Source organism: Fusarium tjaetaba, assembly GCF_013396195.1.
Source record: "Fusarium tjaetaba strain NRRL 66243 chromosome Unknown NRRL66243_c0000176, whole genome shotgun sequence".
NCBI classification, from domain to species: Eukaryota; Fungi; Ascomycota; class Sordariomycetes; order Hypocreales; family Nectriaceae; genus Fusarium; species Fusarium tjaetaba.
Genome location: NW_023501372.1, coordinates 16,100 through 33,372, shown reverse-complemented (window position 1 = coordinate 33,372; position 17,273 = coordinate 16,100). Strand labels below are relative to the sequence as shown.

General features: G+C 51.1%; 6 protein-coding genes across 6 annotated transcripts; 2 read left to right on the top strand and 4 right to left on the bottom strand.

Moving 5' to 3' along the window:
- Positions 1-9: 9 nt before the first annotated feature.
- On the bottom strand, positions 10-2,010 carry FTJAE_8233 (transcription initiation factor TFIIH subunit 1; the record flags this gene model as incomplete). Its single annotated transcript, XM_037355028.1, has 2 exons — positions 10-1,808; positions 1,872-2,010. 2 exons carry the CDS (start codon positions 2,008-2,010, stop codon positions 10-12), a joined length of 1,938 nt encoding a protein of 645 aa, XP_037204696.1.
- Positions 2,011-4,207: 2,197 nt separating this feature from the next.
- Positions 4,208-7,415, top strand: FTJAE_8232 (2-oxoglutarate dehydrogenase mitochondrial; the record flags this gene model as incomplete). The annotated part of the gene is made up of 2 exons (XM_037355027.1): positions 4,208-6,818; positions 6,871-7,415. 2 exons carry the CDS (start codon positions 4,208-4,210, stop codon positions 7,413-7,415), a joined length of 3,156 nt encoding a protein of 1,051 aa, XP_037204695.1.
- Positions 7,416-7,823: 408 nt separating this feature from the next.
- On the bottom strand, positions 7,824-9,149 carry FTJAE_8231 (cytosolic iron-sulfur assembly 1; the record flags this gene model as incomplete). The annotated part of the gene is made up of 1 exon (XM_037355026.1): positions 7,824-9,149. The coding sequence occupies one exon, from the start codon at positions 9,147-9,149 to the stop codon at positions 7,824-7,826; it is 1,326 nt and encodes a 441-aa protein (XP_037204694.1).
- Positions 9,150-9,613: 464 nt separating this feature from the next.
- On the bottom strand, positions 9,614-11,149 carry FTJAE_8230 (bypass of stop codon 6; the record flags this gene model as incomplete). Its single annotated transcript, XM_037355025.1, has 3 exons — positions 9,614-10,783; positions 10,840-10,854; positions 10,922-11,149. 3 exons carry the CDS (start codon positions 11,147-11,149, stop codon positions 9,614-9,616), a joined length of 1,413 nt encoding a protein of 470 aa, XP_037204693.1.
- Positions 11,150-12,101: 952 nt separating this feature from the next.
- FTJAE_8229 (uncharacterized protein) lies at positions 12,102-12,980 on the top strand (the record flags this gene model as incomplete). The annotated part of the gene is made up of 1 exon (XM_037355023.1): positions 12,102-12,980. The coding sequence occupies one exon, from the start codon at positions 12,102-12,104 to the stop codon at positions 12,978-12,980; it is 879 nt and encodes a 292-aa protein (XP_037204692.1).
- A 509-nt stretch (positions 12,981-13,489) lies between these two features.
- Positions 13,490-16,378, bottom strand: FTJAE_8228 (uncharacterized protein; the record flags this gene model as incomplete). The annotated part of the gene is made up of 5 exons (XM_037355022.1): positions 13,490-14,110; positions 14,160-15,081; positions 15,132-15,362; positions 15,737-15,766; positions 15,813-16,378. The coding sequence occupies 5 exons, from the start codon at positions 16,376-16,378 to the stop codon at positions 13,490-13,492; spliced, it is 2,370 nt and encodes a 789-aa protein (XP_037204691.1).
- Positions 16,379-17,273: the final 895 nt, after the last annotated feature.

Below are 17,273 nucleotides of genomic sequence, written 5' to 3'. Positions count from 1 at the left end.
TTAGAAGGATCATGCTTCAGTCGATATCTGTATCCCTTCTGCTGCGAGAGCCCTCGAGTAGTCGGCTTGAGCCTTTTCCAAAGCATTCATAGTTGGTTGCATCAAAGCAATCACGGCGGCTTTGCCACCTCCAACATTATCGGATCGCCATCTGATCTTCTTGCCGGTTCGTTGGAAATGATCTCGGATCTCTTTCTTCCGGCTCCGAATGATTTCCTCGCGTTCCTTGTCGGCTTCCTCTGCAACGGCATTGATACGTGCCAGTGAGCGGCCGAGAGACTCAGCTAGGTACTGTAGCTCACCAGCGCGGTCCGGGTCTCCCGAGAGGAATGCGTTCCAGAATTGATGGAGGAACTCGATGGTAGTTGCGTGGGTAAGGCTGCACTTGCGGGAAATCTCGACAGGGAGCCCCATGGGCTCAGCGGCATCCGTCTCGTGGCCGTATTTTTGAGCGCGTTGCTGGCGCACGCCCTTCATGATGTCCTTGTCAGCAGCTAAGAGAGCGAAGCGTGATCCAACATGTGGCCGTTTGGGGCTATCTTCATCACTTTCGCTATCTTCATCAAATCCCATTGCTGCCTGAATATTTATTCCGCCAGCACCATCGCTCTCAAGAGTCTCGAGATCTCCCACTATCTCGAACAGAACTTCGCTAGGAACTTGTCTTTCGAAAACCACAGCTTGTTTCGAGGGGGCAGAGTCATGTTTTGAAAAGAACTTGTTCTGCTCTTTCACGTTGAGCATGATACGATGCTCCTTCGCGTCGCCCTTCAAATCACGCAAAGCCAACTGGACATAAGCGTTGTAGCCGCCATCGGGATCATCAGTGTTGACATCAGAAGGTGCAACGTTGGCCATGATCTTCTCACTGAGGCTATTGAGGGTCTTCACAATTGGTATATTGGCTCTTGGGCGCATCTCGACGTCCTTCGCGTTTCCACTTTTGAAGCCTCCTTGATTCTCTTCGTTGGCCTCGATGTCGATAAAATGCGGTACTTGGTTTGCCATGATTTTGCTCTGAAAGGCAACCGTATTCTCAGCAGGGTCATATTTGTCGAACAAAGGGTCATTGGGGTCGTTCTCAGCGACCCGCTCACCGCGTAGCTTTTTGGAAAGTCTGCTGAGGAAGAAACGGGACCAGAAGTCCGCTTCAGATATCTTGGGGACATTCTCGTTGTATACACGTTTGATCAGAGGATGTTGTGCGAATATCATCTGCACCTGCTCTACGCTGATGTTTAACTTTAGTTCGCCATCAACAGTCTTGGGTTTGACGGTTGAGAGGACATTATAGGCTCCTTTCTTCTGGTTTATCTCAATAGCATGGGCTCGGAGAAGATTTGTCCGGGTTGACCAGAACTGTGAATTAAAGGCGGCTCCTGACAAGGAGTCGGGCTTGGTCTGCATTGCTTCAACGTATGTTTGATGGAGACTTGTATCTTTCCTCATGAGCGACTGTTGCAACTCGATGTCGTTCTTGAGCTGTGAGTCGTCGAACCAGCGCGAGGATGAAGCATTCTGTGAGTTGACAGCGCTGGCGAAGGCCATGGATGCGGAACCGCTGCCACCACCAGCGCCTGGATTGGGCGTTGAAGAGCCACCACTTGCGCCGGATGGTTTTTGAACAGAACCATCGTTGCCGCGCGTAGACGCTAATAGGCTGGATAACAGATCCTTGACAGCTTTTGCCTCGTCCTTGGCCTCGGCGGTATTGAAGTGAAAGAGATATGTAGCAGGCTCTGCGTCTCCAACCTTTTCAAAGATCTTGAGCATAACCTTTGGTGAAGAATCTGGGGTCTGCTGGAGGTCTAGCGTGGATTCATGTCAATAATCGAGTTGAGTCAGAAGACAGAAACCGCATCTCAGCTTACTTGTGATGTTATTGATGTGTAACGAGACTGTGGCAGGGCCTCCTGAATTAGGAGTCCAAGTGACCAGCTGATGGTCACTTGTGAGAGTCAGAATGCCCTCCTTCTTTTTGAAAAGGGTACGTCCCACTGGGATCGCCATATCGACGATCGACTAGGTATCTTGTTAATGCGATGGTTTGATACGGATATCTCACCGTTGAGAAGACGCTTCCAGCTAATAGAGGTACCTACCTGTAGGTAGATTGGATTGGATGCCTGCTCTTCAGTGCCTTGTGCAGTCAAGACCCACTTACGACCTCTGGACTGATTTCATGATTACCTAAGGCAGGATACCTAGCATTGGATGCCTTAGCTCCGTACCTACAGGACCTCAGGACTCGGTTCCTAGAATTGAAAAGCAGGAGGTTCACCTAGAATACATAAGGTCACTCCAAAGTATGTGATGGTTGCCTTGTTCAAATTTCATATACGACTGCAACATCATATCAAAACCATCATCAAGCCAATCAAAGTACATAATCAGGTGATGGCGCAAGAATGTAAGTGGGGTTGCTTCCATTGCTGTTTTCTCAGTTTTACTGTAAACACATCTTATGCCGACTCCAACCTGTTACTCACAAACAATCAGTACCTTACCTACAGGAAGCTGTGGACCCTGGGTACTGAGGCATCAACTACGAGGGTGGCCATCTGATGGTTCTCAATGATCAAGTACTAGGTAATCTATAGTTAAGGTAGGTAGGCAATGAGACTCCAATTATGAATCCTCCAGTGTTGAAATATAATTAGATAGCAGTAAAACCTCGGCTGTACCAAAACAAATACATTCAGAGCATGAAGAGACGATCGGGGGTCATGCATGTACAGTAGAATTGATGCTGTAACTGATCCCCATACGTACCAAGTACGTCAGAGCTTTGGATGCGCATTGTATGGGGTACTCCCGTCAGCTTCTCCAACTTAGTAGTACCTCAGTACCTTATGGAAGAAGTGCGGTACTTAAGGTAGTATGTTTGAATGTGGCTGGTGAATTATCTCAAACTACCTGGTACGGATACAAACTACCTGTTTCCCCATGACTTGACCCTTGACGCATTCAAAACGCTCCCCAAAACCTGAAATGCATGAGATGATGAATGCATGTACCTACAAGAGGTACAGTACAGTAAATACATACTCAGGTACATACATACATATAGGTACCTAAGGTACTGTCCCAACCCAAACTCGACCTTTTGTGGCGTCGGCTATTGACCCTGTTTGAACCACGTAACTGAAACCTCATCGAGGTTTTTATACTCCGCAATCTCAGTTGCTTTCCTGTGCGCCCCGATTCACTCCATGTTTTCACCAACTTATACTGACACGTCTTTTTCGAGGCTAGACCGTCTGAGGAAGATCTCCCTATTTCCACAAACGCACTGCACCACCAGGTTTTATTTTAGCCCCCCCTAGACTATACTGGCTGGTACATAAGCACAAAACCATCATCATGAAATTTGTCGGCATTGGAAACCAAATGCCCCAAGATCGTGGGGAGGTACAAGCGATGGCCCGGCTCAACGGGTGTCATGCATGGTGAACACTGAACGGCATAGCGTTTCCGGGAATCATTCTCTCCTTGCTCAAGCATCACGGTGATCCTCGGTAAAGAAGCCTCAAGTCTCCGAAAAGGGACCCCAAAGCCCCAAAAATATTCGACGTGCCCCAATGACAGTTGCCGCAAAAGTCCACGATGACCTCCAAAACAGTGTGTCATGTGGGTTCCCGGACAATCAAGGCCGGTCACCTTTCACCTTGGATTTTACCTAATTCTCCCTATGAAAACCTCCCAACACTGCCTGACCTGCACCGTGCGCCGCACGGAGTTTTCTCGGTGACCGAAGCGCTACGGGGACCCCTAGCCAATGAGAACCTCAATCCCTGGCGGCCAGAACCGGGTTTGCCGGGGGTCGTCATAGTATTTTTTACCAACAGAAGGACATCAAAGGCCAGGCCAGGCCAGACCAGGTACGTACGGTACGGTACCTAGCGACTTGAGCTCCAGCGCTGCTCATACCTAAAACAATTTCTTCCCGTCGTCTACTTGTTCTTCCCGTGTCCCTCCCAACTACATACCTACATTACTTACTTACCTATCCACCTTGTCCATCCATCAATTCAGTCCAATTCCTCTCTCCTCAGTCTTCACGGGGAACCCTTTGTTGACTTACTCCGCCATTCCTTCGTGTCGTGATCAAGCTCGTCGAGGGATGCTTCCCATTCATATCCTCTAGTTCCTTTTACCTCCCTATACCTGTTCTGTTTCTCCACATACACAAACACAAACGCTCATCATGTTGAGGAATTCGCTCTGCAGAGCTAGCTCGCAGCTCCTCCGCGGTGCTCGATGCTCTGCTGCCTCGTCTACCGCCTCTATCTCGACTCTCTCGGCCCGTACATCATCATGGAAGCTCGCCGCCTCCCGCCGTCCTCTGGCCGTTGCTGCTCGTCGCAACTATGCGACCAGCGCAACTTCTGCGCCTCCCGATCCTAACGATAACTTCCTCTCTGGAAGCACCGCTAGCTACATCGATGAGATGTACATGCAGTGGAGGCAAGATCCTGAGAGTGTCCATGTCTCTTGGCAGATCTACTTCAAGAACATGGAGAGCGGCGAGATGCCCATCTCTCAAGCCTTCCAGCCTCCTCCTAACCTGGTCCCAAACATGACCGGTGGCGTCCCTCGCCTTGCTGGCAACCTGGCCATGGAGGATGGCTCCGATGTCACCAACCATCTCAAGGTTCAGCTTCTTGTCCGTGCTTACCAGTCTCGCGGTCATCATACCGCCAAGATTGATCCCCTCGGTATCCGAGGTACCAACGACGCCAAGGGCTTCTCCAACATCAAGCCCAAGGAATTGACTCTCGAGCACTACGGTTTTACAGAGAAGGACATGGACACCGAGTATACCCTCGGCCCTGGTATCCTGCCTCGCTTCAAGCGTGACGGCCGTGAGAAGATGACTCTCCGTGAGATTATCGATGCTTGCGAGAGAATCTACTGTGGTTCTTTCGGAGTTGAGTTTATTCATATCCCTGACCGTGACAAGTGCGACTGGCTCCGTGAACGTCTTGAGGTTCCTACTCCTTTCAAGTACTCTGTCGATGAGAAGCGCCGTGTTCTTGACCGACTTATCTGGAGTTCCAGCTTCGAGTCTTTCCTGGCCACCAAGTACCCCAACGACAAGCGATTCGGTCTCGAAGGCTGCGAGACCCTTGTCCCTGGTATGAAGGCTCTCATTGACCGCAGTGTCGACTATGGTGTCAAGGACATTGTCATCGGTATGCCTCACCGTGGTCGTCTCAATGTCCTCTCCAACGTCGTCCGAAAGCCCAACGAGTCTATTTTCAGCGAGTTCGCTGGTACAAACGGTGCCGAGGATGAGGGATCTGGTGACGTCAAGTACCATCTTGGTATGAACTTTGAGCGTCCCACTCCCTCCGGCAAGCGTGTTCAGCTTTCTCTGGTCGCCAACCCTTCGCATCTCGAGGCTGAGGATCCCGTCGTCTTGGGCAAGACCCGCGCTATCCAGCACTACAACAACGATGAGAAGACTCACCGCACCGCCATGAGTGTTCTCCTTCATGGTGATGCCGCCTTTGCTGCCCAGGGTATCGTCTACGAGTGTCTCGGCTTCCACTCTCTCCCCGCCTTTTCTACCGGTGGTACCATTCACCTCGTTGTCAACAACCAGATTGGTTTCACCACCGATCCTCGATTCGCCCGATCTACCGCTTACTGTACCGATATTGCCAAGGCCATCGACGCGCCTGTTTTCCACGTTAACGCTGATGACGTCGAGGCTGTCAACTTTGTCTGTCAGCTTGCTGCCGATTGGCGCGCCGAGTTCCAACACGATGTTGTCATCGACCTCAACTGCTACCGAAAGTACGGCCACAACGAGACCGATCAGCCTTCATTCACCCAACCGCTCATGTACAAGCGCATCACTGAGAAGGAGCCTCAAATCGACATCTACGTCAACAAGCTCATCGAGGAGGGCTCTTTTTCCAAGGCGGATGTCGATGAGCACAAGCAGTGGGTCTGGGGCATGCTCGAGGAGAGCTTCACCAAGTCCAAGGACTACACTCCTACCTCCAAGGAGTGGACCACCTCTGCTTGGAACGGCTTCAAGTCTCCAAAGGAGCTGGCCACCGAAGTTTTGGCTACTAACGAGACAAGCGTCAAGAGTACTACTCTCGAGCATATCGGCACAGTCATTGGAAGCACCCCCGAGGGCTTTCACGTTCACCGCAACTTGAAGCGCATTCTCGCCAACCGAACCAAGTCGGTTGTTGAGGGAAAGAACATCGACTTTCCTACTGCCGAGGCTCTGGCCTTTGGTTCTCTCGTTACTGAGGGCTACCACGTCCGTGTCTCCGGTCAGGATGTCGAGCGTGGTACCTTCTCTCAGCGACACGCTGTCTTCCACGACCAAGAGACCGAGGATACCTACACTCCCCTTCAGCACCTGAGCCAGGACCAGGGCAAGTTCGTCATCTCTAACTCTTCCCTCAGTGAGTTTGGTGCTTTGGGCTTTGAGTATGGTTACTCGCTCTCCTCGCCCCACGCCCTTGTCATGTGGGAGGCACAGTTCGGTGACTTTGCCAACAACGCTCAATGTATCATCGACCAGTTTATCGCCTCTGGCGAGGTCAAGTGGATGCAGCGAACCGGCCTTGTCATGTCTCTGCCCCACGGCTACGATGGCCAGGGACCCGAGCACTCCTCTGGACGTCTGGAGCGATACCTTCAGCTCAGCAACGAGGATCCCCGTGATTTCCCCACTGGTGAGAAGCTTGTCCGTCAACACCAGGACTGCAACATGCAGATCGCCTACATGACCTCTCCTGCCAACTTGTTCCATATTCTCCGCCGCCAGCTGCATCGCCAGTACCGCAAGCGTAAGTAGAATGGATACTCTTCTGTTTTCTTTAGGTGCTAACTTGTCTGCAGCCCTCGTGATCTTCTTTTCCAAGTCCCTTCTCCGTCACCCTTTGGCTCGTAGTAACATTGAGGAGTTCACTGGTGAGAACGCTGGCTTCCAGTGGATTATCCCGGATCCTGAGCATGAGACTGGTGCCATCAAGGCTCCTGAGGAGATTGAGCGCGTTATTCTCTGCAGCGGTCAGGTCTGGGCTGCCCTTCACAAGCACCGATCCGAGAACAACTTGGACAACGTCGCCATCACTCGCATTGAGCAGCTTAACCCCTTCCCTTGGCAACAACTCAAGGAGAACCTTGACCAATACCCCAACGCCAAGACCATCGTCTGGTGCCAGGAGGAGCCTCTCAACGCCGGTGCCTGGAGCTTCACTCAGCCCCGTATCGAGACTCTGCTCAACAACACTGAGCACCACACCCGCAAGCACGTCATGTACGCTGGCCGAAACCCCAGTGCGTCGGTCGCCACTGGTCTCAAGCAAGTTCACATGAAGGAGGAGCGTGAACTCCTCGAGATGGCTTTCACTGTTAAGCAGGACAAGCTCAAGGGCGAGTAAGCGGATGAAGACTGAAGAGATAGGTTTAATGGGGGGTTGCAATATGGATAGTATGGTATGGTAATTGCATGGCCACTAATCGTTTGGGAGGTAAGAATTTTATAAAAGCCGCTGGATCTGGGGAGCAATGAAGCTTCTCATGTAAACCACTTGTATCATACCCTCCTAGACGAAGGACATTTTTGCCCTATATTGGCATGGGCTTGGGAATGACATAGCATGATTTCTTTTTACTGTTTATGAGTCCAGAGCACCTGACGGGTCGTTTCATTTTCTTCATCTGGCGTTGCGTAGACGACACATCTATCCCACCTACTAATATTCACATGTGTTTCAAAGTACAAGTAAGTGACTGGGTGGGTTTATTCTTCGATTGTATGTAGTATAGTATCTCAACAAGATGCAATGCTACCTTGGCGCGTCAATCTCAACCTGCCACGGCCGTACGATCCCGTCATCGCCCGTTGTAACTAGCATCTCCTCTTCCCCGCGCCGCTCCGAGCCGGCATCGTATCTCCGGCACCACGTAATATGATTAACCTCGAAGGGTCCATGAGCTCCAGGTTGCGAAGTTAGGAGTCTCCAATTCGTCTGCTGTTGCTTGCCCTCCTCAGTGTTACCCATGGTTTGGTCTTGGGGGTCGATTGTCGTGACATGTTGCTCCGAGTCCTCGGCGTAAAGCGCAACGATGCCGTCACTGCCAGTACTTGCTACGAGCCCTGTCTGTGCACTCCATGTCACAGAATAGATATCGCGGGTGTGCACCTTGGGTAAGACAGATGTGCATGTCCACTCTTCTCGTAGAGATCTCCGCATCGTATTGGGGATTCCACCAAGAGCACCGGCACCACCTCCCGTACTATTCTCCTCCGCCTCATCGTCCTGCTTCAATGTCCACACCCTGATAGTGTTATCGGCAGAAAATGTCAAGAGTCGCGGGAAGCGATCTCCCTCCCGGGGTCGTTGCTCCCATTGAAGCCCCCAGACAGTGCCCTCGTGACCTTCAAGAACAGCAACACAAACCCATTCTGCATCGCCATCTTCTCGCCAGATGCGCACTGTATTGTCATAACTTGCGCTGGCTAGCACGTCGGCCGAGTAGCTGCGTCGGGCGTTGCGACCAGGGACGTCGGGACACCAAGCAACAGCCTTGACATCGCCCTCGTGTTCGTTAAGCACGGCGATAGTCTCCCACTCGTCGTCTTCCTCGGATGCGCCGATATCCTCCCATATCCAGACTGACTTGTCGCGCGAGCAGGTAGCGAGGTAAGAACCCGAGGGGCTGAAAGCGCAAGACTTGATCTCCGAATCGTGACCCTCGAGCACAAGCGTAAACTCCCACTCCTTGCTGGTAGTATCGCCATCATCGTCGCTATCATCATTGTTTCTCCTCCGCACGCTCTGCGCCGTGACCTCAACCTCGAGTCCTCCCTCGTTCTGTTCTTGGCCCTCCCAGCGCCATATTCCAGCTGTAGAGTCAAAACTGCCAGTGACGAGACATAGGTTGCCGGGGCGCAGATGGGGCTTCCATGCGACAGAGCGGACGGAGCGGGTGTGGCCTCCGTTAAGGACGCTGTGGGCGGAAGCAGTCGAGAGAGAGAACACAGTGACGGCCTTTCCGTGGGCGGTTGCGATCAGAGGAAGAGTCGGGTGAGGAACCGAAGCCCAGGCGCGTTCGTGAAGGTCAGGTTTGAGGGGCGTGAGGGCAGTGATGGAGGCCGAAGTCGGCGCCATGATGAGCGAAGCCGCGAGGGCGAGAGGGCAATTGACGACGGGCGATGGAGATTTCAATGTTTGAGAGTCTTGGTCGGCTGGATTAGGCTGTCAAGGCAATAACCAAGAAAGAGTTGAGGTGGTGAAGTTTAACAGTTCATTTGAGCATTTCCCCTCCTTTGGCCAAAAAGTTGACAATGTGATTAATGGATGATGGATGGGGGGGTTGAGTGATAAGATAAGGAGGTAGTACAGTACCTAAGATTCCATACCTACCTAGTAGCGAGAGCCCCTCCATTGTTACCTAGTAGGTTGAGCCAGTGACGTACTGAGCATGGATCTGGGTAGACTCAAGTTAGGCACCCTAAGATACCTACCCTACGTTGATCAAGTCGCATAAAAGAAGCAAATAACTACCGCATCAATTTTCACAAAATGACGGATGGATACTTAGATACTTCACTAGGTATACATACACAACAGATCTAAACAACCTTTGACCTGATCCACAACCAAGCCTCCTTCACATCACCTCCAGGCCTCAAGTTCTGCTCCCTTGCTCTCTCGAGACCCCCCTTTCTGAACCCTCCTGGAAGGAGAAGCCATACCAGAGTGATAGCACCAAGGAGCCCGACTATTATAGGCTGTAGAACCTGAACTCCGGTCTTTTGCGCAATTGCACCAACCGCGAATGGTCCCACAGCTGCACCGCCTCCTCCGACCGCAGCCGCGAACCCGATGGCACTGACGTGATAATCAGCTGGGAGTAACTTGGTTGCAGCAACCATGGCAGCAGGGAACAGAGGCCCCAGGAAGAACCCAAGAAGCATGACGAAGATGACGGAGGCGACGAAGTTGGGGACGAGCCAGTACAGCAGTTCCAACCCCATGGAGAGCACAAGATAGACCATGATGGCCGTCTTCTCACCAGTCCTCTCTGTGACGAAGCCCAAAACAACCCGACCCAATGTCAGCCCGAGCCAGAACAGTGTCACTGTCAGGCCAGCAAGGAAAGGTTTGGCATGTCGTACTCGAAGCATGAAAGTGACGATCCAACCCCCCAAGCTGACCTCAGTCGCAACGTATCCCAGGAGGAAGACGGCCACTATCCAGGTGATGTGTTTCTTGAGTGCCATGCGTGTTGTTGCACGGTCTTTGGCTTCGTCGTAGCGAACTCGCTGTCGATACACTTGGCCGGTTGCACCCCAGAACGCGGCTGTTCCGACAACAAGCTCAACCACAGCAAGTCCTATCATGATATAGTAGAAGGTGTACCAGTTCAGTTTCCCCTCAGTGACCATGGCGGACGCGATCAGAGGGCCAATGGTACCACCGAGGCCATAGGCGCCGTGGAGGAAACCCAGGAGCTCGTTGGCTCTGTGCATGTTGCCAATCCAGGCATTGTAGCCGCTATCTTGGATGCCGTTACCGAAGCCAGTAAACAGCATCACACAGGGTAGCGCTGGGAATGGAGGGTGAAGTGCCACGGGAATGTAGGCGGCGAGACGACAGAGGGGCCCAAGAACTGCAACGCCTCGTTGGCCTAGGGTGTAGTGTATCCAGTTGTTGGTGAGTGCGGCGACTACATAACCAGCTACGGGTACGAGAAAGAGAGTAGAGAGGGTGGTGTAGTTGATGCCATAGTATGTCTCGATCTATTCATTCACATTAGAGATGACTAGTAGTAGACGATTCAGTACAAGACACGCACATATGGCAGCAGAGCCTGTGCGTGGGCAGGTGTAGTAGTTAGTGGACCGAGTCAGTCTGGCAGAGGCAGTAACTTGACCTACCCCTGGAGATGCATCATTCATGCCCATGATGAGAAATGAGAAATTGGTGGCATAGTAACGATACGAGTTTATTCGAGGGCTGTTCCAATGCTCAAGTTCATTGATCGACTCTCCGCTGTCGGGCTGCTGCATGGCCTCCACAGAGCCCAGCTTCTCTTCTAACTCGTCGTCATGATGATTCTGTTGTTGAGTTTGCTCTATCTGGCAAGATTTCGAGTTCGAGTTCATTGAAGGGTCAATAATAAGCTTGAACGTTGATTCTGGTTGATTTTGTAGTACAAATATGTTTGTCGGAAGAGATATGAAGTCTCTTCATACGAGACCGCATTCCACATACATGATGCTACTATATAAGTACCTACCTACCTATTGGACACGACACGAGGTAGGGTAAATTTCTCGCTAGAATGAATAACGCATTGGATGCAGCCGTTTGGGTACAGTACCTAGTACCTACCTACCAGGCCTACCTTAGTACCCACTGAGAGATCCATAATTGATCTGCCAGTTGAGTTAGGTTGAGCATCCATCCAATCCAATATTGACTCTTGTTTAATAATAAGGTCGGGTGCTGGAAACCTGTGCGGGATAACGGGACGGTAGCCCGAAACGTGCTGTGATTACAGGTAGGTCCCTACCTTATTTGACCACGCAAGTCAGTAGACATCAGCGGAACCATTCCTATATATCATCTGTGGGTGATACTCGGGGTCGTCAAACAGCTCAAGGGAAAAGAGACTCTCGGAGAATTCTCCATCATCAATCACAATGCACGTGTTGAACTGAGGCTGTGTAACAACCTAGTACCTACCTAATGATGAGATGAAATGCTACGCCACACGCGGGGTCTTTTACAACGTCATCGGCCTCCCCAGGTCAGTTCAGTTGTTGAGTTGAACGGGAGGCGGCTTAAAATACGACATCCATTTGAAATGCCCAACTGTATGTACCTGCCTACCTTACAGGGCGTGTACAGTATTTGTCCCGTCCTCATAAGGCTGACGTACGTCCACCCGTTGAGTTAGGGTGCCTCACATCAGCCACATAATATAAGCTTCCAACTTCCCCTCCTCTACGGAGTATACCTACTTGCCTTACAACAGAACCAACCGTCTCGCTAGGTCTGCGTCGCTTTACACTTACTTGTAGACCCCCCTCCCTTGGCCTTACCCACCATACAATGTCAAAAGACTACTACGAGTACGAAGAGTACTCTCGTCGCCGACGTGACCTTTCTCCCGACAACTATTCCGGTGGTGCCCCAGGATCTCAGCAACAAGGCCCTCCTCCTCCTCCTCCCCCTCCTGGCGCTCCTCCTTATGCCTCAACCTCCCGTCTTGATGATCCTTACTACGGCGGCATGCCTCCTCCTCCGCGGGAGCGCATGACCCTCGAGCCTCCCGAGTCACAGAACCGCCCACGGTCTGTCCCACCAAACACCACCATGGTCCGACGCAGCCGCTCTCGTTCCCGTCCTCCATCGGACGACGACGACTATGACGACAGACAGAGCTCGCGAAACCGCTCACAGAGTCCCATTGCCCGCGCTCGGAACGTCGTTGATGAGAACTTCTCTCATTCCGCCGGCGGCATCGGCGCCGGTATCTTAGGAGCTGTCGTTGGTGGTCTTGTAGCTCGCGAGGCGACTGAAGCTGCAACACGCCGCAAGCACAAGACTCGAGGTTACGAAGACGAGAATGAGGACCGCACTCGTCTCGTTTCCACCATTCTCGGCGCTGTCGCCGGTGGCCTAGGAGCCAATGCTCTCGCCAATAGGGTTGAAGATTCTAGGGAGCGAGACCGACGACGCCAACTCGACTGGGAGCGTGAGCGCAGCTACGTGCGCGAGCAGGAGATGCCCCGTTATGAGCAACGGAGATCCAGTGACCGTGACAGAGAGGACGACCGCCGCGATCGTGACCGTGACCGGTATGATCGCGGCAGGGCACTACCCCAAAATGATGATGATGATTATGACTTCGTCTACGATGATCCGCGATACGAAGATCGAGAACCTAGGCGACGTAGAAGCGAGGACAACTACCGCTATCGCCAATAGTCGATCCTTCTTTTTACCCCTCGACAACCTATTACTGCTTCATTATGACGTCTCACGATAGTATTACTTTGGTTATTTTCTTCTTGTTTTCTTATTCTCTTGGTTTATGTTGAGTGACGTTTTAAAATTTGCGAGCAGTACTAGAAGTGTTTTTCATTACCACAGGCTAAACCATCAATCTGGATATCAACTTTTGGGGGATCTCACGAGAACATGACTTGGCGCCTCTTGGATATTTACATAGTCGATACAGCTCTGTTTCTAAAGTGCTTACGGTGTCATGTATGGTTTCATGTACCTATGGGAGTCCTCGTTGGCGAATTCTGGGGTTACTTCTCGTATCGATTTTACAATACATTCGCACATCATGATAAGGATTACCGCAGCCGAATCACCTGTCCTGTTTGCAACACTCCAAGTCCATGATGACGTGCTGTCCAACCAATTCAACTCAATCGAAAGCAACAAGACCAAAACCATGACTTGTCACAAGTAACAAGCCCATTCAATCATATTCCTTCCTGAACCGCTGTCCACCGTCGCTCGCCCCGGTTGCTGGAGTCCCTGCCATTGCCTCCAGTGTGTTCTCGGACATCCTGCTCTCGCTCCACGATCACCTTGAAGAACTGAGCTATATCAGCAAGCGCGCGCTGCTGATAGTCAGGGACATCAAGCATTTTGAAGGTTGACTGGGTGTCGACCAACTGCTTCGCAATTACAGAATCTGGCTGGCAAAGTGTTCGGACGCACATTGCTCGGGCATTGACCTTCATGGCGTGCAGGAGTCCGCCAATCTCAACAGGATCGGCTTGTCGGCGGCCATAGAAGCGAAAATCGTCGACGTGCAAGTTGATAAGTTCAAGCTGCGTCTCCAGGTCGTAGCGGAAACCAACAACCTTTGGTCGGCCTTTGTTATGCCACGCATCTGCTACCTTCTTGAGCTTGTCAGGCACAAGCCGACCCTTGTCCAGTTGCACCGTAATATAGTCATTAAATGCAGTGCTCAGGTTGAACTCCAGTTCGCAGTAGAGAAGGCTTTGCTCTCTGGCATTTAGTGAAATGGCGACCTGTGATGTCCGGCGAGACCGGATTGCGGGCTGCGCCCGACGAGAGGTATAATGAAGCTCCGTCTGCGGCTGAGTTAGTACAAATATCTGACGCTGTATTTCACCGACATACCATGTCTTTTGCGAGTTTCTTGATGTTGTCCAAAATTCCGGTCTTCTTCTGGGGCGTCTTTGCGCTTTGATCAGGGCCGCCGTCAGGGCGTTCGAGCCACCCGTTATCCCCAATCATTATTTTTTCGCCCTTCTTGGAGCTTGGGTAGTCTGTCCCTCTGAAATAGAATTGCAGTGGTGAGAATACGGGAGTGTCTTGGACAGCCCGACGATAGTTGCCGTTATTAGAGCCCACTGTTACGACTTGTGGGATCGGTGGAGAGTGCACTGCCATGGCTCGAGCCTGTCTCAGTCCATCGGCAGAGCTCTTCGAGCGTCGAGGCCTATTGACTAGATCCTCTGGATGGCTTACCGACTCCCTGATCATGGAAGAATCATGGGTCCTTTTCCACTCTTGAAAGGAGCCCTCTCCAGCACCATTGAATCTGGATTGTGACCTGGCGTGGCTGAGGCGAAGAGGTGATGGGCGGGCAGTTTGTTGAGGGGAGTAGACCGAAGAGGTATCATCGTCGAAGATCGGCTCGCGCTCAAAGCTCCCCTGCCCCAAAGGAGAGACTGAATCGGGAATATCTTCCATCTCGGCTGGCCGAGGAACTGCCCCACTACGACGGAGATTCCCAAGCTGCAACGGAGAAGGCGGGTTGATATGTCGACGTTCTGCTAAACTGGCAGAGAACAAGTCCTTGGAAGAACCCGAATGGCGACCGGGCATAAGCTCCGAAAAGGTTGGAGAACTCACATCAGAGGGACCATCTTCTCTAGTAGTCCAACCGTATGATTCCTCATGCTGTAGAAGTCTTGGTTTGTTCTTTCGTGGTGTTGACCTTGGAGTTGACCTTGGAGTGGTTCTTGGAGTGGTCATCGTAGACTTTTTCTTGAACTTAGCGGCCTTGGTTGGGCTCTTATCGACTTGATGACTGAAACTTCAGGGAAATTAGTGGGAAATATAGATTAATAGAAACATATGACATACGCGTCCGTAATCTTGTCAACTTGGCTCTCAGTCAAGTTCATGCGAATATGAAGGGGTTGCTTGACAAGACGCTTGCGCGGAGATAGCGAACGCGCTCGCGACTCGAATTCTGGCGAGATATCCAGGAAGTCTCCTCTCAAAGGCGTCAATACAGATGCTGAAGGGTCAGAGTAGCGCCCTCTAATCGAACTGTCTTGTTGCATCGAGTCCAGAATCTTCGGATCCCAGTAGCTACTTAACAGTAGCTCCGAGTAATACAGGTCGATGGTGACATATCACGGTGGAGGTTCAGGTAAAGTACTGGAATGAAAGCCCGGAGGGAGAAGAAATGCTAGCAGGGTGAATAAATGAATGAATGAGTGAGTGAGTGAATGAATCAGGGACTTCGGATGGACCAGTTGAAACCTTGGGTGCTGAATTGTGCCCAGCTGGCAACAAGTGTCAACGATAATGTAACACTCACGATCCTCTGCCGCGATTTTGGGAGTCCTGTACCGCCTTATTGGAGTCTTACTCATGCTACCTTGCTGTTGAACTAATCCATAAGTCCCCAGCAAGGCTTTTCGGAGATACTCACCTCGTCTGCTTGTCACAATTTAACACACCATACAACACCGTCGGGAATATCAATCGAACTAATGAGAGCGGTGTTTCCATCTGTAATCGATGCCACTGTCGAACCAAAGCTGAGGTGTGAAAGGGCCGTGGAACCTCAAGGAGTTTAACACCTCTTTTGTTGACGAGGCAGTTACCATATCCATTGCTTTATCTTCGGCGACTGGCAGCTCTCTTATGAAAGGTGGAAGCGACCTGTCGTTGGTGAACAACCCAAACTTCCTTGCAAAGTTGGCGTTGGGTATTTCGCAGTCCCTGACCTGAGCATCGAACTGCTGTTTGAATGCTTCATGGGCCATAATGATGGAATGATTATCTTGGACCAGCGCAGGCTCTTGATTCTCACTCTTTCCGCTTCCTTTGTCTATCACGCGGAACATATGTATGATTTGGGTTATCTTTTCCGAACTGATGATCTTGGAGCTTAGTGATCGACGGTGATGACCACGCTCAGTCTGTGCCTGATGCTTTTCCGTGGCTCTCCTTTTGGGTAGTTCGCCGAGGTCAATTGACTTTTCACCGACCAGTCTGCCCTTATGAATCGTATTCTCATTCCATTGCATCTCGTGAAACTCTCTGGCCTTGAGCTGACGAAACGCACGGGTACCCCCGTCGCGAGATGAAACATACATTGTATGTTCTATCATCCAGCTCTTTCGTATACCGATACCACTTGGGTAAAGCGATGACCTTGCTATTATAGGTGAGTAGTCTGAAAGCCGAGTGCGATATCTCTGAGGGTGGCTTTTCCTCCAGTCTATCAGGGCAGTTGTTGGTATAATATTGGACGTGACAGTTGTGAGGTGCGGGACATGAGGGAGTTCGAGATCAGTCTGCTCCTTTTGTCAGAACTAATGGTTGCCATGAGTCCATTGAGGGATTCCCCACATGTCTGTTCAAGTGATCATGTCTCCAACGCTGAAATGCTGCACCTGGGTCATCCGAATGATGGCAATCGACTTCAATCATCTCGTAGAGTACGCCTCCTGCGTACCCAAGGAACTCATCGCCAAGGTGGTCTCGTAAAACTAGGAAGACCTAAATCACGTCAGAAAGCATTCTTTGTCGTTGTAGGGGCATCTGACAAGCCTAATTCCATCACGGTACTGGTAGTTGCGAGGTATGTGGGCGCAATATCTCACAAGAACGTTGCGGCATTCTGCGAGGTATCTGTTAGTTGACGTTTTAAGTTTATCTCATGCCTATACTGACTCTCTCCGTCAAAGATATCTGTGATATTCAAGGACCGGTCTCTTGCGAGATAGGCAGAAAATTGTGTGGTATCGCCCATTCCCAATATCGCTTGGTCTTGAATAATCGTTCGTTCAAGTCCGAATAGCAGCTTACAAGCCTCTCAAGGGTGTGATTCGCAAAATATATCGCGTTTCGACATTCAACATGTGAATCTTTTAATTTGTTGTACGTGGAAAATCACAGGGCAAAGGTGGCGAACCTAATGGAAGGGACATCTTGAGGTTGTGCTCCCAGTGCAACAACACTCGTGATACATACCTACCTACATCGCCT